At 51.1% G+C, this 20,453-nt stretch overlaps 1 protein-coding gene across 1 annotated transcript; it reads left to right on the top strand.

Moving 5' to 3' along the window:
• The first annotated feature begins 138 nt into the window (after positions 1-138).
• AKAP8 (A-kinase anchoring protein 8) lies at positions 139-18,184 on the top strand. Its single transcript, XM_045990528.1, has 14 exons — positions 139-276; positions 2,784-2,822; positions 4,476-4,508; positions 4,978-5,254; positions 5,688-6,183; positions 6,681-6,810; positions 7,044-7,090; positions 8,402-8,435; positions 10,397-10,484; positions 12,716-12,857; positions 13,200-13,293; positions 13,740-13,870; positions 15,215-15,310; positions 17,453-18,184. The coding sequence occupies exons 1-14, from the start codon at positions 258-260 to the stop codon at positions 17,912-17,914; spliced, it is 2,088 nt and encodes a 695-aa protein (XP_045846484.1). The 5' UTR covers positions 139-257; the 3' UTR covers positions 17,915-18,184.
• Positions 18,185-20,453: the final 2,269 nt, after the last annotated feature.

Below are 20,453 nucleotides of genomic sequence, written 5' to 3'. Positions count from 1 at the left end.
GAGGGAAGCGCCTGCGCGCAGTAAGACTCCGTGGCGGGACCAAAACTCCCAGGATGCTGTGAAAGCCGAACCCAAGCAACCGGAAGGCCCGCTGGGGCGACAGGGGCGGGTGCGCAGTGAAAGCCAGCCAATGGTGGTGTGCGGAAAGAGTGACGTATGCGTCTGGTCTTCCAGTAGCGGTCGGCGGAAGATGTGTTGAGCGCATGCGTTCTGTGGCAGCCTAGAAAAAGGGGCTGCTGGCGGGCCGAGCTGAAGACATGGAGCAGGGTTACGGAGGTTCGTCGGGGTTGCTCAGTACGGGGTGGAGGCAGACGGGTGTTCCCTCGGCAACGCAGCTACGGCTGCGTAGAGGGCCGCGGACTCGGGCCTACGCCGTAGCGCGGTTACTCCAGCCCGACCCGCGAAGAGGAGGCCGGGGCGCGCGCGCGCGGGCTGCTCATTGGACCTAGGAGCCGTCGCTCCCGGGGCGCTTCGTGCGGATTGGTCGGCTAGGCTTGAGGAGGCGGGCGGGGTTCGGCGGGCAGACGCTGCGGCGGGCTTCGGGGGGCGCCTTGGGCTGTCCTGGCCGTTTCTACCCCTCAGCCCCAGCGAAGCTGAGCCGGTGGACCCGCCGCTCGGAGGCCCGCCTTCCTCTTTGGAAGACCACAAAATGGCGGCGCTCGGGGGCGGAGCCACAGCGAGAGCTCGTGGGGCGCGGGGTCCGCGGTTGGAGCCCGAGGGAGTTGGGCTGCCTGTCTCCGGGCTGTGGGGCTTCGCGGGGGCCTGCGCGCGGTGCACGTGGTCGGTCGCGCGGGTCCCGGAAGCTGTCCGGGCGGCGCAGCGTCGGACCTTTAACCTCCAGTCCCGCGGTGCAGCGCAGTGGTTTTGAGCGCGGTCTCTGCAGGGGTCAGTCTCGGCGGACTCCTGCCCTGTGCAGGACTCGTGCTGGCCTAGGGACAAGACTTCGGGGTCAGGTGTTGGGTGTCTTTCTGTGCAAAGTTGGAAACGTGATGTGCGTTGGGGGCGGAGGGGGGTGGCCTGGAGGTGGTTGAGAGCTGTGAAAGAGGGAGTGTGCCCCTTGGGCCTTGGGGCCTGCGGCAGGACGGATCTTCTCTAGCGGCCGGGTCTCAGTGTCCAGAATCAGAGGTTCCTCGGAGGCGTTTACTCCGTGCTGGAAGTCAGGTTTGCCCGGAGGGAGCAGTCGAACTTTGGAATATGTGGGATAGGACTTGACCAGATGCAGTCCTTATCCAAGTATGTGAGCTTGGAGAAGCAAGCAGTCTGATCTCGGCCGCAACAACCAGAGAAGGCACAGATCTTGAAAGGTGGCAGTGTGAGAATCCAGCGGCAGGAATTGCAAGAGAGGCCCTGAGGTGCACGGTGTGCTTTGCCTCAAGGGTCCTGGGGTGCCTCACCCTGGCTTCTCCCATCTTTTCTGCAATCTGACGGAGTCTCGCAATTTTTTGCCTGCTTCCCACCAGATCTCTCAGACAGTAATCCTGTCTGAGGTGTACACACCCTGAGCATGAAAAGGTTTTATTCCCCTCACTTCCTGTTTGCCAAAACCCTTCCGGCTCAGTTTAGATGGTGGGGCCTCCCTGAATCCTTCCTAGCTTTGACACCTAGAGTTATTTCTCAGGACTTCCTGAGTCTTGACAGTTGTTCTCTGGCTGTAGGAGGTATCTAGATCTGAGTTCGGGTCCCAGTTCTTCCATTCTCCAGCTCCAAGATCATGGGCAAGTGACAGCCACTTGAGCCTCTGGGTATAGCAGGGTAATTATTACTCACCTAAAGGGGCATTGTGAGGTTATGTGATTAGCGTATGCTACTTAGACCAGCACCCCGTAGTTGGCCATTTGCTGATAGACTTGCTGCTTGGTCTTTCTACCTCACACGTGTAGAAGGCTGTGTGGCATGGGGAGACTGTAGCCTGGAGAGGGCAAACATCAGCGGCATGTCTTTGGATCAAGTACCCTAACCTTTAAGTGTTAGCTTTCTAATCTCTAAATGGCATTCAGGGACACTAATGTGTGCTCAGTGCCTGTCATGCGTCAGCACACTTTGGACACTTAACATGTGGCTTGGGTTGCTCTGGTGAGAGAGACAGGGTATATTCCTGTTCTGTAATGTTGGGAATTGTTGACAGGTGTGGATAGCTGCCCTTTGCCAGCTCTGTTTGAGGTTCCAGGGACAGAGAAATGACAGGCCCAGACAGATGCTGTCATGGGAGTCCACAGGGGCAAGGGAAGCCTCCACAGAGAGAAGTGCTACCTGGATACCTTAGGCCAGGCTGAAGCCCTGGAACTTGAAGGCTCAGGGGAACATTGGAGGGTCCAAAGTCACAAAGAAGTGAAGCCTACAGTGGCACTGTTGTCATCTCCAAATTCTGAGCCTTGTTTTTTAGTTATGGGGGACTTAGGGCTGCTTGGTGAGCCAAACCGCCCCCAGGGTACAGACACAACTGTGTCCTCTTACTGGGCCACCTGGCATTTTGTCCTGTGTTCTCCTAAGTTGTGAATTGAGACTTAGGTCATGGTCCCTCAGCAGACTTCCGGCAGAGTGGGCCCCAAAGCCTACTCTCCCCATCTCTTTTTCTGCTTTGACCTCAGGCAGGTGGAGTGTGGTAGTGCAAATCAACCAGCTCTGTAGAACTTTTAGAGGGACAGTGTGCGTTCTGGTGCCTTGTGAGGCTGACACGGAACTCTCCTTAAAGGCGATCACTTTTGGCTCTTCAGAGCACCTCAGGAGCACCTCTTGTCTAGTGTGACAAATAGGATCCTAATTCACAGTTCTTCCCTTCGCAGGCTATGGGGCATGGAGTGCTGGACCTGCCAACACCCAAGGTGAGACCTTATGGGGAGGCACAGATTCCACCCCCGCAGGTCTGATCTGAGGTACCATCATGACAAACCTAGGGACCGTGAACTGTAACCTGGAGAGGCTGACAGGAGGACTGGCGCTAGCCTGCGGATCCAGAGACCTTTTCTGTAAAGGACTACACAGTGAAATTTGTTTTAGTTTTGGGAGCTACACAGTCTCTGCAATGCAGGAGTCACAGAGATGTTTATAGAGAAATAGATGTGGCTGTGTGCCGGTGATGTTTACTTAAGAGCGCTGAAATTTGCATACCATGTAATTTTCATGTGTGATAGTCTTTATTTTAGGCATTTGGGTTATTCTGAGTAAATAGCCAGGGGTTTAATGAAAGATTTTTATGACTAATAGACTTTATTTTTCTTTTTTTCTTCTTTTTTTTAATATTTTATTTATTTGACAGAGAGAAATCACAACTAGGCAGAAAGGCAGGCAGAGAGAGAGGAGGAAGCAGGCTCCCCGCGGAGCAGAAAGCCCAATGTGGGGCTCGATCCCAGGACCCTGGGATCATGACCTGAGCCCAAGGCAGAGGCTTTAACCCACTGAGCCACCCAAGCACCCCTAGACTTTATTTTTCAATAGTTTTAGACTTATGGGATTGAGCAGATAGTACAGGATTCCATATGATCTCTCTACTTTTCACCCCAGAAGTTTCCCTTATTATTAATATTTAGCATTAGCGGGAAACATTTATTGTCAACAACAAGTCCGTGTTGATACACTGTTGTTAGTTATGATCCACAGTTAACACTCACTGGTTGCATGGTTCTGTGAGTTTTGACAAGTATATGAAGGACGCAAAGAATGCATTTCATGTCATGAAATATTCTTTTTTTTTTTTTTTAATCTGCAACCATTTAAAAAAGTAATACCCATTCTTAGCTTGCTGGCTGTATAAAAACAGGCAGCGGGCTAGATGTGACGTGGGGGCTTGACTGCTGCCCCTGCTCTGGAATCCAGATCACGAGGCTCTCTATGCTTGAAGGACCCAAACGTCCTTCCTGGTGCTGAAGTTTTCTGCGTTTTGCCAGCATTTGTTCCAGGGCATGGGCTGAGGGCTCTCCTTGTTTTCTGAGTCTGGAACTTGCCCCTAGCACCATTGGGGGTGGTGGAATCACTTTTTCACCCATCACCAAGTTTTAAAGGAGGAGGCCCTTCATGTCACTAGGGTACATAATGTCCCCTTCCTCAGTTGATTCGGGGACATGATTTTCCACTGATACATTGTCTGTGCTGATGGTGCCTGTGCCCCGGCTGCTAGTGAGAACTGGCACTTTTGAAGGGTTCTGCCAGGGGATCTGGCCTCTTGGCTGGTGGCCCACACTGGACACTTCCTGGGAATGCTGCAGCATCCTTTCCGCTTGTCCTACTTGGGGAGACGGGGCTTGCCTACGAGAGAAGTCTTGGTTATGCTTAGCTGAGTGCTCCACACAGGAAATGAGTTTTACAGCTGGTGGGCCCCAGCCATTCCTGGCCTTATTGGACAACCAGGGGTGCCTCCCACAAACTACCACCTGCGACCCTGGACCTGTGGGTAGTGGAGTGAGGGGATGGTTGGCTGGGCTATTTCAGGTACTTTCACTCTGTCTACAAAGCTCTTGTCTGTTTTTGTTTCCTCTAAGGTGCCTACGGAACTGGTGTGGCCAGCTGGCAAGGTAGGCCCTCTGGGTGTCTGTGGGTGGGCAAGATGTTCCTCTGGTCAGCCACCCAGAAGGGCTGGGACACAGGGACTTCCCATCCCCATCTCCCATTCTAGCTGGGTTCGTAGCTCTCCTGAAGGCTTGGCAGGTCCAAGCATTCTCAAGGAGAACTTGTTGGAGGCCAGGGTTGTGGTTGTGTTCTGGAGCAGCAGCCCCCACTGCCGCTCGTGGGTTCTCAGCCACCTCTGGCTTTGGATGGGGAACAAGACTTCGGATCTGGCATGGGAAACCTACCACTCATTGCTGAGGCTGCATCCCTGCCTTTCTCCTGCTGCCTTTTGGCAGGTGATGTGCACAGTGTGGGGTGATGCCAGTGACACTTGGTTTCTTGACACTCTTCCTTCTGTGTGGGTAGTGGGTGCTTCTCCCCAGATGTGTCTGCCATAGACTGACTGTGTGGCTTGGCTCTTCCTCCCTGTGGCAGGTTATGAAAACTACAATTACTATGGCGCACAGAACACCAGTGTCAACACAGGAGCGACCTACAGCTATGGCCCAGCCTCATGGGAGGCCACCAAGGCCAGTGATGGCCTGGGAGCTGGGGGCCCTGCCATGCACATGGCTTCTTACGGCCCAGAGCCGTGCACCGACAATTCCGACTCCCTCATTGCCAAGATCAACCAGCGTTTGGACATGTTGTCCAAGGAAGGAGGCAGGGGCGGGAGCAGCGGCGGTGGGGAGGGCATGCAGGACCGGGAGAGGTGATTATGGACCTGAACCCTTCCCTGAGGATCCCCCCCCCCCCCCCGCAGCCCCGGCTTTGTGCAGATGACAGTGGGCACCCCCTCTTCTGGGAAGGGCTTTTCCCCAGCTCCCTCCTGAGTGTGGAGTAGATGAGTTGGGCAGAGGCATTGCGGTGGGACTATTGGTGTCTGGGGTGATGGGGCTTAGCTAAACTACACCAGTGCTAGACTTCTTATTTCTGTGTCAGATACCTGTAGATCTTGTTCCTTGTGGCCAAGGGTTTCATGTACCTCATTCAGCAACATCCAAGGGGGTTTGTTTGTTGTGCCTCTCAGCATTGAGGAGACCTCTGTGGTGGTATGGTGTGCTATTCTGAATATAGGGAAGCCGGCTCTGAAGGAGACCTGGGCTTGTACCTGGATTATAGTGACGGTTATGCTTCCTTTCCAGCTCCTTCCGCTTCCAGTCGTTCGAGTCCTATGACTCCAGGTCTTGCCTCCCTGAGCACCATCCTTATCGCCCCAGCTATAGCTACGATTATGACTTTGACCTGGGGCCTGACCGAAACGGTGGCTTTAGCAGTCAATACAGCGACTGCCGAGACCCAGCCCGTGAGCGGAGCTCCCTTGATGGCTTCATGCGGGGCCGGGGCCAGGGCCAGGGCCAGGGCCGCTTCCAGGACCGGAGCAACCCCAGCACCTTCATGCGCAACGACCCTTTCATGCCGCCGGCAGCCCCCTCAGAGCCCTTGGCTGCTCCCTGGACAGAGCTGAACTATGTGGGTGGGCGGGGCCTGGGAGGCCCCTCCCCCAGCCGGCCACCGCCTTCCCTGTTCTCCCAGTCTGTGGCCCCTGACTTCGGTGCGATGGGCATGCAGGGGGCCGGCGGTTATGACAACTCGGTGTCCTATGGATGTGGCCGGTCACAGACCCGGATGAGGGATCGGGTAAGCCCTCAGGAAGTTCTAATCTGCCTTCTTTTCAAACAGCTGGGTGGAGGCAAATATGTGTCCTGTAAGATGCACTCATTTTTAAGTGCACGGTCAAGTTGTACTAAAAATGTACAGAATTGTGCAGCCTTTACCAGCATCTAATTTTATAACATTTCCATCAGCTGGGAAAGACGCAAACCTCTGCCATTAGCAGTCACTCCCCATCCTCGCCTCCAGCCTTGGCAAGCACTAATCTGCTTTCTATCTTTGTAGAGCTGTCTCTCCCAACCTTTCCTGTGAATGCAATCACATAACGCGTGGCGTTCTGTGTCTGACTTCTGCTCGGCATGAAATTGGGGATGGGGGCATGGCTCAACTATGTTTTTTTCCTTTGTTTTCTGCAAATATCTTTTCTGCCTCTTCTTTGATGTTACAACCTCTTCATTCTTTGTTTCTCTGGGGTATCTTAATGGCCCGGGTAAGCAGTACATCAGATATTCTTGTGTCTGTAGCCCAGGCGAAGAGGGTTTGACCGCTGTGGCCCAGACGGCATGGGCAGAAAACGGAAGCAGTTCCAGATCTACGATGAGCCAGATGCCAAACTGGCCCGGGCTGATAGTGAAGGAGATTTTTCTGAAAACGGTAGGCCCTGGGGGGTGTAGGATGAATCTGTTTCCTGCTCAGTGCTCTACCTGTCTGCCCATACATACAGTGGACAGGTGTTGAACTCGAGGGTGGCACATGTCACCCACTCCCGCGGCCCCCACTGCAGTTAGCGCAAGCACGGTCACTCTGGACAGTGAGCCTGGGAGGGTGAAACAAGGAGTGGACCAACTCCCAAGGGGCTGACTTTCTCTCTCTTTTGTGTCTGGTAGATGATGGAGCTGCTGACTTCCGGTCAGGAGATGAAGAGTTCAGGGGTGTAAGTCCGTCTTCACTAGTCACCCTTTTTGGTTTCTCTAGTGTGAGATTTCTTCTTTACTTAGCCTTTTTCTCCCAAAGAGGCAGGAACAGCTTCTGTGGTAGATTGATTTGCTTTGTGAGTGGATTTAATAGCCTGACTTGCAACTAGGTTTCTAAGAGTTTTGCACTCATGACAATCCTTCCCTTCTTGAAAAAGCCCCGGCCATTCCTGTGTCGTCAGTGATTTGCATAGCCACACGCGGGCTGTGTGGGCTGAGGCTTTGAAACTCTGTGTCCTGCTACCCCTGTGCTGTTGCTCAGCTGCCTCCTTGTCATCAGCCCTTAAAGCCAGTCACAGGAGATAGGCATTAAAGGCCACCCCTGAGCCATGACCACACATGAGCACTTAGGTGGTGAGCCTTTGCTGCCCCTGCAAACTCTAATCCATGTCGGGGGGTAGCCTGGAGACCTGGATGTGTGAAGGCTTCAACTGAGTGCTTCTGATGGTCAGATTGGGGCGGGGGGCGGGGATGTGTCTCACTCGCTCCCTAATTGGTTTGCTTAGATCTTGAGTCTGGGAATCTCTGTGTCTCTGCTGGTGACTTACTTAATCTTGAGCTGAATGCCTAAGAAATGGGCGATGTTTCGATTTTCAGTTATAGATGCATCATTTTTAATCCACACCTAGTTTGTTATAGCCTTTGGTAAATACGAACAGAAGGCTGGGGAACATGGTAAAGCCCTTTTTTGGTAAAGCGTGCTGGAGCTAGCGTCCTGTCAGTCAGGACAGGACTGTGTTTTTGTTGTTGTTTTTTTTAAAGATTTTATTTATTTATTTGACAGAGAGAGATCACAAGTAGGCAGAGAGGCAGGCAGAGAGAGAGAGAGGGGGAAGCAGGCTCCCTGTTGAGCAGAGAGCCCGATGCGGGACTCGATCCCAGGACCCTGAGATCATGACCTGAGCCGAAGGCAGCGGCTTAATCCACTGAGCCACCCAGGCGCCCCTCAGTCAGGGTTTCTTGACATAGAGCGATGGATGGGCTCTTGGCACTCCCACGTGCAGAACTGCGCAGGTACACATTTACCAAGGGCAGTTCTTTAGCTGTAGAAAGAACCAGAAAAGAGCCAGTGATTTTACTAGGAAAGCAGTTGGTCATTACAGAATCTCAGAAGGCAACCAGGAGCAGTGACAGAACACACTCAGCCTCTCCCACGGCCCTGGGACTTGTCCTGACACACTGTGACCAGGTGGTGACAGGGTGCTAGGTTGGTTGTGGAGAATTATGGAAACTCCACCTCATAGTCCGACTTTGTGTGTTCCTTTTTTCAGGAGGATGAATTCTTCGACCCCGGGAGGCAGAGAGGTAGGCATTGCTTGGTGTCCCTCTGAGCTTTCCCGTGTCTGCTCAGCTCCCAGCCGGGCTGGCCTTCTGAGCAAGGCTGGGGCCTGGATGCAGGGACTGGTGGCTCAGGGCAGAAGAGAGGCTCTGGCCACTGGGTGGGCCTTGGCCATGGTGCTCACCCTGAGGCCTTACTCCAGTCCTTAGAAGAGCACTTGCAGGAAAAAGATCTATTTGCCTCACTTGATGGCAGGCTGTGGCGGGGGGATGGAGGGACACCTCATTTCTGAGTGTCTGTAACAGCTTGCAGTGGTAGAGAAGAGAGAGTCTCAGAAATGAAAGAAAAGAAAAGGCGCTCTCCAGCCCGTCTTCTGTGTTACCTTTTGGCCAGTGCAGATCCCTCTACTGTCTTTTCCTGGGCTTCTTTCTTTCCTCATAGCTCCTCGGCTGCCAGCCCAGGCTTGTGCCCTCAGCTTCTGTGGTGGGGATGCCGGCAGCAGCAGTCCTCCTGCTGTGTGGGACGGAGTTTAGACACCTGCCCCGGTTGGGAGCTGGGGGTGGAGGGAGGGGAGACCTGTCAGGTACACCCAAGCCCGGGATCCTCCAGAGACTGCCCTTGCTCAGCAGGCTCACCAGTGCCCTTGCGGGGCACCTGCAAGTCCAAAATAAGTGGCAAGAGCAGAGCAAAGTTAAACCTTTTTGACGGGCCATGGAGAAGCAGCCTGAGACTATGTGGCCTTGAGCATACCCAGAAACCACTTGTTTCTTTTCCTGTTCCCATGGGTCTGTCCGTAGCTGGTTTTCCCCAAGAATCCCAGGCTGCCTCCTGTGTGGCTCTGCTCCCATCAGTCTGCAAGCCCTGGCTTAGATCCTCCTCCGGTATATTCAGGCCGAGCCACCCTGCTGAGGCCCTCGCACCTCAGTCCTGAAGCAGTTATGCCTGTAGCTCGGGACCACACAGCGTTTAGCAGCTCGTGCAGCAGGGCAGACGCTAAAGCAAAGGTGACATGTTTATTGCGCACAGGTCCTGCTGCCCACCCGGGATGACTCTGCTGTTAAACAGCAGTAATAGTTCAGGCAGTGACCTCTTGCCAAAAACCCCACACGCCCTTTTGAGAGGCTTCTGAGCAGCGCACGCCGGTCGCCATCTTCGTGGGACAGTCTCGTGACTGGCATCAGGGGTAGGGGTCACAGTTCAGATGCTTATCCAACCTTTCCTTAGTGTCTGGCCCTGGCCCTGAGCCACAGTGGCCTGGCCTGGCCTGACGCTGGGACGCTGGGCTGCACAGCTCTCGGAGGAGCTCCTGCACTGGCTCCAGGGGACGACGGAGGACCAGTTGGTCTCTTCCCACTTTTGTTTCTAGGACTGCTTCCCTCGTAGCCCTGGGAAGGCCCTAGATGGACTGTTTTTGTGAGTGGAAGATAGAGTTTGGGCCAGCAAGGACTTCAGACCTGCTGAGGCCCTAGTTCAGAAGAGGCTGACGGGACAGTCGTCATGGTCCACCTAGAGGTGGGACGGAGGGCGGTAGAGTGGCTTGCTTTATTTTCTGAGGCCTTCCAGCTGCTGCCTCTTTATCTGGGAAGAACTGCTTCTCTCTCTCCTTAAGTGACTTTGGGAGAAGACCCAATGGTAGGGCACTGGATTGGAAAAGCAGGATATGAAAGGGCAAGAGAGCAGGTGGGCCATGGTATGAGTGCGATGGGCGGACTGGGTCTTTGGCCCATCCCAGCCTTATCAGGCCATGGGGGGGCAGTAAGGTGAATCCCTGGGAACTCCCAAGGGTTCTCATCAAAGGCGCATCCCTGTTGGGAGCCTTTGACAGACTATTGGTACCTCAGGGTGTCCTGACCCTGCCCTGTGTGGAGGCAGCGGCAGGTACTGGGGCATAGCGGCCATGCTGTGGCCCCCACACCCCATCAAGGCCCTGGTGCTCAGCTCCTCTGTGGGCTCCTCAAGGCGTCTCGAAGGAACTTATCTGTTGCAGGAGAGAAGGACGATGAGGATGATGAAGTAAAGAAGAGAAGAGAAAAGCAAAGGAGGAGAGACCGGATGCGAGACCGAGCGGCCGACAGGTGAGGAGGCAGGCAGAGTGGGAGGTTGGCCGGAAGCTGAGCACTATCAGGGTTCTCTGGAGCTGTCTTCACTCCACAGTGCAGGAGCAGCTCGGTTTGATCTGCCTCTGGAGGCTGTCAGGAAATCCCAGTTAGGTGGAGAGGAGACAAAACTGGGGAAACAGATGGCATTCTGTTCTTGCCAGTGGGTCTCTGTGGCCCGCATGTGTCCAGCAGGGGGCTCTCTTGCTCTCTGCTCCCCTCCAGGGAGTTTCCTTGCCCCTTGGTTTGTATGTGTCATTCCAGAGAGGTGAACTTCATTCAGCAGAACTGCTTAGAAGGTGCTTTGGGTGTCTTATCCAAATCTAGACCACCTCCAGAGTTCAACATGGCAGTTACGTATGCTTGGATAGTACCTTACAGATTTTGTCTCGAAACAGAAAAAGAATTGCAAAAGTGCGAAGGCTGTTGGTGTGATCACACCATGTGCCTCTCTGTCTCTCCAGTCATCAGGTGACTACTGGCTAGAGATGTAAACTGCTGGTGGCCGTGGGAGCCCTCGGTTGCTCAGGCCTTGACCACTTGTGGTTTTTCTCTACACACAGGCTCTCCTTCTGACGTAAGGGGGGATCCTTGCCCTTAAGGCTCAAAGGGGGTGGTGCTTTTTCTGTGGAAATAAATGCAAAAGAGCCAACAGTTGGGGCGCCTGGGTGGCTCAGTGGGTTAACCCTCTGCCTTCAGCTCAGGTCGTGATCTCAGAGTCCTGGGATTGAGCCTCACATCTGGGCTCTCTGCTCAGCAGGGAACCCCCCTCCTCTCTCTCTCTGCTACCTCTCTGCCTACTTGTGATGTCTCTCTCTCTGTCAAGCAAATAAATAAATCTTTTTTTCTAAAAAAATGTTTTTAAAAAAGAGCCAACAGTAGAGCCAGAAATCCAGGAACTAGAAGGTAGGATCTTCTGAGTGTTAAACAGAAATCCATCAAAATGCTTGTTTTCAAGCAGATGAATACATGATGGCTAGATCAGATTATTTTCATGTCCCAAGAGAACTGAGATGACTTTTTCAGAAAGAATCTTTAGACTCCACCCTAGGGACAGAAAGTCCTCAAAGAGATTTGGAGAGATTGTTACAGGGGAGGTAAAGATGAAGCAGGAACCCCACACTTCTTTGATAGCTTCCTGATACCCCTTCGCACTAATAGGGCCCTAGAGCTTTTCCTTCATTCTTCTGTCGAGGGGCGTGCCTGAGTGGCTCAGTCGGTTGAGCATCTCTTTTGCCTTCAGCTTGAGTTGTGATCCCAGAGTCCTGGAATCAAGCCCCGCATCGGGCTCCCTGCTTGGTGGGGAGCCTGCTTCTCCCTCTCCCTCTGTCTCTCCCCCAGCTTGTGTTGTCTCTGTTGCTCACTTTCTGTCTCTCAAATAAACAAAATCTTTAGGGAAAGAAAAAAATCACTTCTCTGTCGAGAGTGTATGCAAAACCAGGTGTCTTGTGCCTTGTGTGGAGGTCAGTAGCCAGGCATTGGGTGCTGGCAGAAGTCTGAGTTGGTAGATGTGGAATCCTGAGTGCCACAGGGCCTATGCTATTAGCCCAGATACACCAAAGCTGCCTGGGCAGAGCAGAGGGAAGCAGCGCCCCACTGTGTGGACATAGGGCTTTGTTGGCTGTTCTCCCCTTGCTATATAGCATGATTACATTTGTGAGGTTTCTAAAGTATACAACAAAGGTTATGGTTTTTAGCTGTAGAATTTGATAATAATAGGTCTTAATGTTAAGTCCCATGGGAAAATTGTTCTTGGGTTTTGTGAGTTTTAGATCGTGGAAGGTCTTCAGGAAATTCTCCCTCACACTAAAATGAGGTTCCCATGTGTTATCCTGATGGTGCAGAAAGAAGTCACAGAGTTAGGTACTACACCCGCATCCCCTCCTCCCCAAGCAGTGGTCTAGGGCCTTCAGGGAGTCCATGGTTTGGAAAGTATCCATCTTAGGGTGTTCTCTTGTGGGCCCTTGGGCCAAAAAGACTGGTGTGGTGCATGAATCATTTTCCTAAAACACTTGCAAGATTGCACCCGCATTCTCAGGATAGGGAGACTTGGGGCATCTGCTACTCTGATGCCCCACACAAAGTCAGAAGTCTTGGTAAATTGCTTCCCCGTTTCCATTTCCATTCTGACCAAAGATGAACTGATTATTGTTATGTCATCATTCTTTTTTTTTTTTTCTATGTCATCATTCTTTTCGCCTTTTCTCCAGGATTCAGTTTGCCTGTTCTGTGTGCAAGTTTCGTAGCTTTGAAGATGAAGAAATCCAGAAGCATCTACAAAGCAAATTTCACAAAGAGACACTGAGATTTATCAGTACCAAACTCCCTGACAAGACGGTGGAATTCCTCCAGGTAAAGCACACTTGGCCTCTATCACTGTTTCCTGATGGTTCTCCAGGAATCGATCCCTCACAGAGAAAGAAAGGGAAGGGAAATAAGAGGCCTGGGCATTTCAGAGTAACAGCATACAAGTTCCCAGTCAGGGGAGACAGCTGAGCACTCCAACCATTGTAGTTCCCATGAGTTGCGCCCACAGAGCTGCTCGGGCAGGCATCTTCCCATCTGTGGGGTAGCTGAGACAGAGCTGTCCTCTGCCGGGGGCTTGGTAGCCACCTTGGTGGACTGCCTCTGGTGTAGCTGAGAGAGGCACACACACCATGCTGTCCTCGTTTCATTCGGTGACATCTCCTCTAGGAGTACATCGTAAACAGGAACAAGAAAATTGAGAAGCGGCGTCAGGAGTTGATGGACAAGGAAAGCACAAAACCCAAGCCAGATCCTTTCAAAGGTGAGTTGTGATGCTGGGGCGCGCTATTCCATGTGCTGCTAAGACATGAGGCAGGGTGTAGAGCCAGCCCAGCGCAGGGCTGCTGAGAATGTGATGGGAGGATCCTCGGGTGGGACACCTAGCGATGGAAAGAACCTTGTGAGCATGTCCTGATGAATGTCACAGGGCTGCTGGCAGCTTATTGGACGGATAGGAAGCCCTCTGGTGTTTTCTTCTTCTTTGTGTGAAAAAAAAAATGACAAGAAGGATGAAAAAAGTTGAAGATTCCCAGGTGAAGGGCTTCTGTCCACACACGCGTGCTGGAGGGCAGGTGATGGCCCCACAGATGCTGTCCTAATCTGGTCCTTCAGGACTGCCAGGAGCATGGGGGGGCCCTGCTGGGGGCAGGAGGAGAGCATCACTTGCCAGCTCTCCCAGATCGCACCAGACTTGGGTTCTATCTACAGGGATTGGCCAGGAGCACTTTTTCAAGAAGATAGAGGCCGCTCACTGCCTGGCTTGTGACATGCTGATCCCCGCGCAGCATCAGCTCCTCCAGCGGCACCTGCACTCAGTGGACCACAATCACAACCGCAGGGTGAGTCCTCTCCCGGGGCCGGGCCAGGTTGGGACCTACAGGCTGCCAGGCGTGGGGCGCAGGGCCTTCTGTGTCTTGCAGGGAATGCTTGCATCTTCAGGCGGTCTTGACGGAGTACGCCGAGTCTGTGGTGTCATCGGTGCTCATAAAAGGCATCCCAGTTTCTACTAAAATGTGAAAAAAACGTGTTGCTTAGGGTTGACTTAGGGTAGCTAAAATTCTCCTGGTTGAGAATGTTCCCTTTAAACCACACAAGTGTTTCCCAGTTGCTGACAAACTGAGTTTCCTGGAAGCAGAGGCTGAGGGCTGTTCAGAGCACAGTGGTCTAGGGGACTCACAGTTAAGAACTGACTTGGTCCTACTTAGCTGATGGGGCCCAAGACTAAATGTGTAGTTTGGTATTAGCAGGGGTTTTGTGTGTGTGTGTGTGTGTGTGTGTGTGTGTGTGTGTGTATTTTAAAAGATTTTATTTATTTATTTGAGAGAGACCATGAGAGGGGAAAAGGTCAAAGGAAGAGACAGACTCCCCGTGGAGCAGGGAGCCAGATGTGGGACTGGATCCCGAGACTCTGGAATCATGACCTGAGCCGAAGGCAGTTGCTTAACCAACTTAGCCATCCAGGAGCTGGTTTTAGTTGTTTTGTTTTGTTTTTTGTTGTTTTTATAAAGAGTCAAATACAGACTTTGGCTTTGCAGGCCCCAGGGTCTCTACTACCTCAAGGCTGCTGCTGGTGGGCAAAAACAGTCAGTCCAGATGTAAAGCATGGGCGTGGCCACATTTGGCCCATAGCCTCTGGCTTGCTGAGCCCTGGTTTAATGCCTGTCCTTATTCCTGCCTTAGAATCTGCTAGTTTATGAAAGATTATCCGGAGAGCATCGTAACAACAAGGGGTTATCATTTGAATGGGTCGAGCTCTAAAACAGCCAAATAATTGCAGCATTTCTACTTCTGTGGCTGAATTTGTCACTGTAACTCAGAAAACTGAAAGGAAAAACTTGCCCTTCTGCTACACCAAGCCCACACAGCACCTGTCTGTCTGCAGGTGTCCTCATTCTGTCCTTGCTCATGCACATGGGACCTGGACGTCTGTGGTGTCCCTGTGCTCTTATCTTTTATCAGACTTTTCTTCATTGCCTCATGTTCTCAGTTCCAGTATCCCTCCAGGGCCACCTTTCTCTCATTACTGGAGTTTGGCATCAGAGGACTTGCCACAGTGAAGAGAGATGGTAGTCCTCATCCTGTCTCAGGCTGACCCCAGGGCAACTCAGGGGAGCCTGGCTAGTTTTTCTCGCCCCCCTCTGTGTACACCATGTGTAAAAGTTCTCCTTTGGTTCCATTTACAGTTGGCTGCTGAACAGTTCAAGAAGACCAGTCTCCATGTGGCTAAGAGTGTTTTGAACAACAGACACATAGTGAAGATGCTGGAAAAATATCTCAAGGTTGGTGCTTAGGAGTGCTGCGGACAGGAGAAGCTTCTGGAGTGCAGGATGAACCTGCAAGTGTGGAGCTGCATCCAGAGCACAGTATTTCGTATTTCTGAGTCTTGGGAAGTACAGCCAGGTGCAGGAATGTTTCGGGCCGGGTTTCCTGCACCTCCGCGCTTGCCCAGGGTCTGGGATGTGATCCTGCTTGATTGGTCTCTCTGGTGGTGCGGGCTCACCATAAGAAACCTCGAATATCTGCGAAATACTGAGTAAGGGATGCTGAGGTGCTCACAGGGAAATCCAGGTTAAATGATGCTTGTCCAGGAAAGAAGCCAGAAAGAGGTTTTGCAGCCGAAGCAGCTGTCCATGAGCCAAGAGCGCAAGGGGGAGGAAGGGCCAGTGCTGCCACAATACTGAGCCTTAGTGATGGGAGCAGAATAGTAGAGGCCAGACAGGGTGCCCTGGAGCGAAGCCCAGCTGGGACAGCCCCTGCTTCCTCCTTGGGAAGCCCATTTGCTAAACACGTCACCCCCGACTTCAGCGTGGGGGGTGCAGAGTTAAGCACCAGCACAGCCTGACTACAAGGACCTGTTTGCTAGCCTCTCCGTTCTTAAATTCTTCTCTTTTTGCCAGCTATTAAAGGCATAGAATCTAAATAACAATTGTAAGAATGGTGGCTGGTCAGTGCTTTTGTTTGTATTTTATTTTAAAGATTTTTTTTCTTTTTTTGAGATTTTATTTATTTGACAGAGAGACGGCAAGAGAGGGAACACAAGCAGGGGGAGTGGGAGAGGGAGAAGCAGGCTCCCCGCTGAGCAGGGAGCCCAGTGCGGGACTTGATCCCAGGACCCTGGAATCACGACCCAAGCCGAAGGCAGATGTTTAACCAACTGAGCCACCCAGGCACCCTGATTTTTTTTTCCTAAGTAACCTCTACACCCAGTGTGGGGCTTGAACTCCTGACCCTGAGGTCAAGAGTCATGTGTTCCCCTGACTGAGCCAGCCAGGTGCCCCTAAATACTGTATTTTTAAAATCCATTTCTTGATCTGCTAATGATGTTTACATTTCCTAAACTAGAGACAGTTTTAGCTGAATTTTGGCTTTTGAGAGTCCGATTTGGATTCCGTCCTGACTGGTGTTCAGTGGTTATGTGGCCTTGGGCAGCTTGCTGAGTCTCCTTACCTACAAAATGGGGCATCTGTATAACCAAGGCTGTGTACTTAAATGACATTAAAATTTAAAATAGTCTTTTTTGTTTCAATTGGGTTAAGAAATCCTAAGTTTTTTTGAACTTTTCTTCACATTATATGCTTGAATAAGAAGTGTAAAACGGGGGCAGTTGTATTAAATATTTGTAAATAGGGGCACCTGGGTGGCTCACTAGTCAGTTAAGTGTCTGCCTTTAGCTCAGGTCACGATCCCAGGGTGCTGGGATGGAGCCCTGTGTCAGGCTCCCTGCTCAGCGGGGAGTCCGCTGCTTTTCTTGCCCCTCCCTCCTATGCTTGCTCTCTCACATGCTTGCTCTCTCTCTCTCTCTCTCTCTCTCTCTCTTTTTTAAGATTTTATTTACTTATTTGTCAGAGAGACACAGCAAGAGAGGGAAGAAAAGCAGGGAGAGCATCAGCTGAGGGAGAAGCAGGTTCCCCACTGAGCAGGGGAGTCTGACTCGGGGCTTGATCCCAGGACCCTGGGATCATGACCTGAGCCGAAGGCAGACACTTAACCAACTGACCACCCAGGTGTCCCTCTCTCTCTTTGTTAAATAATTAAAAGTCTTTAAAATAATATTTGTAAATCATTCTAAAATATATTAAAAGCTTTTGAATGAGGGAGAAGTACATCTTTAAAAAACCCATTGTGAATATTAAAATTACTAGTATGCAAAACAAGAATAGCCCCTAAATCTGCCTTCCCCATTCTGCTCTAGTCCTAGCGAACTAAATAAGAAAATAAAAGTTAAAAGACAAAAGGTGCAAAATGGTTGCAGTGAGGCTTTTCTAAGAAGCCTTTTCTGAATCTGGAGCTGAGCACCTGTTGGGCGCACTCCCCGGCTGTAGTGGGAAGTGTTTCTCTTGTTGGCTGTTCAGCATAAAAACACGGCACCCTGGGCCCCCTTCAGTCTCCCTCTGTCCTGACTTACTGCTCTTCCTGGCTAGGGTGAAGACCCTTTCACCAGCGAAGCTGTCGATCCAGAAATCGAAGGAGATGACAATTTAGGAGGTGAGGAGAAGGAGGAGACACCCGAGGAGGTGGCCGCGGAGGTATTGGCTGAGGTCATTACGGCAGCAGTGAGAGCAGTAGATGGGGAAGGAGCGCCGGCTCCAGGAGGCAGTGACGCGCTGGCCCAAGGGGAAGGCCCCACGGACGCGGCCCAAGCCGCTTGCGGTCCCCACTCCGAACAGCTGGTGGGAGTGGAGGCACCATGTGGCGTGGCCTCCGAGAAGGGCAGCGCTGAAGCGGAGGCAGGAGGTGAAGCCGCTGAGGCCGGAGGGGACATGCAGGTGGCCGCAGCAGAGGCGGAAAGCCCCGTGAGGGTCGTGACTCCGGCCCCGGCTGTCGCAGAAGCCGAAGCTGAACAGACTGATGCGGACCCCAAAGATGTCCCTCCCACAGAGTGACCCTCCTCCCTGTTACCAGGGATGTGTTTGATCACGTGTTGCTCTTTTCTCCTTTTTTTTGTAAGCAGAACTAGGGTGTGTGTTTCTGGAACATGCTGGAAACTTTGGTGAAGAGACCCAGCCATTTGCTTCAAAAAAGTGTACCTCACGGCTTGTGTTCTAGAGTTGTATGGCTTTCTGCCTCAATTCGAGGGCTGCAGAAGTTGTACATTCCCCGTGGCTGTGAAGTCTCTACACGGCAGTTGGAATAATAAAAGTTCGGTAGATTTTGATGATATTTTGCTTGTTAAATACAGCAGCTGGCTGAATGCCCTTTTTATTTTATTTTTTTTCTGAGAGCAGCTTAATACTGGGATGTATCTTGCTTTATACAGGATTTTTTTTTTTTTTTTTTTTTTTTAATTTTAAGACTTGGCTTTGGCTTCAGTTTTTGACCTGCGTCGGTAGCACACTGTGTGTGGTGTGTGATCCTCACAAGATGTAGCGGGATCTTGTGAACACGACGTTGGTTCTGGCACATCCATGAGCTCTGCTCGAAGGCCTCATGAATTTGGTGGACCTGCGCCCTCAGACGCCCGCCCACCAGCCCCTCCAGAATGAGGACGTTTGGCTAGGGCATTATTCTCCCAATCTCTGTAGTCTCTTGTGAATCACTCTGTACTTTGGAGGGTTTTTGTGTTTGTCTTTTTTATTTTCCTCTTTTTTTTTTTTTTTAACCTCATTTGTGTTTCTCCTCTGTTATTTCAGGGTTTTTCTTTCTGTTTTTCTTTTAAATTGAGTTACTACTCCTTAAGTATATTTAAAAGCAAAGAAAACTTAGTATCACTCCCATGAATGGAAAATATATAAATTGCCATAGATAGATGCTATCTGTAAGAAATGAATATAGTGAAATAAACACATTTCAGATAAATACTATTCCTTTAGAGGTTTCTGAATCTGTGGGAAAGGAAAGCTGGCACGTGTTAAAGGACAGCAAGCAACAGTCACACTTTCATATACTCAAAAGAAGTGGAAGATACTTTCCTCTGGAAATGCTGCTGCTGGGTGTTTTCCCTGCAAACCCTTAACGATCTCCCTGGGGAAGCATTGGCCAGAGGGAACTGGCGAGATGGTAGGAGCCTCCATGAGCATCTGCTGCGTACCAGGTGCTCATTCATGATAAAAGTAAGAGGCCCTGCTCTCAAGGACCTTTACTGGAAATGTGAGATGAATATTTCTGAAAAGTCAGTATAAGAATTAGAAACAAATAAAAGAAATAAATTGCTCAGTAAGCAAGAAAACGGTGTCTCTGAATTGTCTGTGCCCGTCGTCACTACTGTTAACCGTCACTACTGTTACATTGGTGTGCCTTACCCACAGGTTGTGGGTCCCTTTGAAGTTTCTTGAGGCAAAAAGTTTGGTGACATTGAACGTCAGGAGTCTCAGAAAGGGTAACAGAACTCTGACACTGCTCTTTTGTCTCTCGTAAATCCGAGGCCTAGCCTTAACCCAATCTAAATTTCAGCATAGTTCTTCCCCTCTCGCCCAGTGTGAAAGGACACAAATCATTTTTTTTTAATATTTTATTTATTTATTTGACGGAGATCACAAGTAGATAGGCAGGCAGAGAGAGAGGGAAGCAGGTCCCTGCTGAGCAGAGAGCCCGATGCGGGACTTGATCCCAGGACCCCGAGATCATGACCTGAGCCGAAGGCAGCGGCTTAACCCACTGAGCCACCCAGGCGCCCAAATCATTTTACTTCTAAGCTTGGCTTAAAACAGGTCCTCATTCCCCAAGATGGGACTAAGTACTTGGATTGCACTAAGGGATGCCCTTCTGTCTCCTGAGGGGACAGGAATAACCTGTGGGCCCCTCACTTTAGTCGTTTCCCATTGGTCGACCAGAAACCTGAGGGGAAGTGTAAGTAGCTTTCAGGGTCATCTGAAGATGTGCAGGAAACCCAAATTAATGCACAGGTGTGTGAGACACCAATGACCCTGAACTTAGACCCCCCCCCTTTTTTTTTTTTTTTAAGAAGGTTTTAGCAGGTGGGGCATCTGGGTGACTCCGTTAAGCAGCTGCCTTCAGCTCAGGTCATGATCAGGTCCTGGGTCGGGCTCCCTGTTCAGGGGGCAGTCTGCTTTTTCCCTTTCCCACTTCCTGTTCCCACACTCTCTCTCAAGTAAAAAATCTTAAAAAAAAAAAAAAAATGTTTATAGGATTTGGCAATCCCTGCTATTCCCAAGCCAAAATATCTCAGAAATGGCAGCCTGATGTCAGCTTCATGTAATCCTATTGTGGACCTGTGTGATTTCACTGGGGTTTTTATGAAACTAATTCAGTTGCTAAAGGGGAAATACCACAGTGTAATGAGCAAAGTACTCATTCCAGAGGAATATCAGGGGCACCTGGCTTGTTCGGTTGGAAGAACATGCGGCTGTTGATCTCAGGGTCACAAGTTTGAGAGGCACAGTCATTACATGTAGAGATCACAAAAAAAAAGTAAATGCATAGTGTGGGGTACCTGAGTAGCTCAGTCAATTAAGTGTCCTAATT

The sequence above is a fragment of the Meles meles genome, chromosome 20 (assembly GCF_922984935.1).
Source record: "Meles meles chromosome 20, mMelMel3.1 paternal haplotype, whole genome shotgun sequence".
NCBI classification, from domain to species: domain Eukaryota; kingdom Metazoa; phylum Chordata; class Mammalia; order Carnivora; family Mustelidae; genus Meles; species Meles meles.
Note: the sequence above shows the minus strand (reverse complement) of the source record. Positions and strands in the feature narration are given on the sequence as shown.

What these genes read in the sequence shown, in the direction of transcription:
- AKAP8 (XM_045990528.1), top strand. An exon ending in AGGAGATTTTTCTGAAAACG is followed by an intron (nt 6,811 to 7,043) that starts GTAGGCCCTGGG and finishes TGTGTCTGGTAG; the next exon opens with ATGATGGAGCTGCTGACTTC. An exon ending in CAAGCCAGATCCTTTCAAAG is followed by an intron (nt 13,294 to 13,739) that starts GTGAGTTGTGAT and finishes TTCTATCTACAG; the next exon opens with GGATTGGCCAGGAGCACTTT.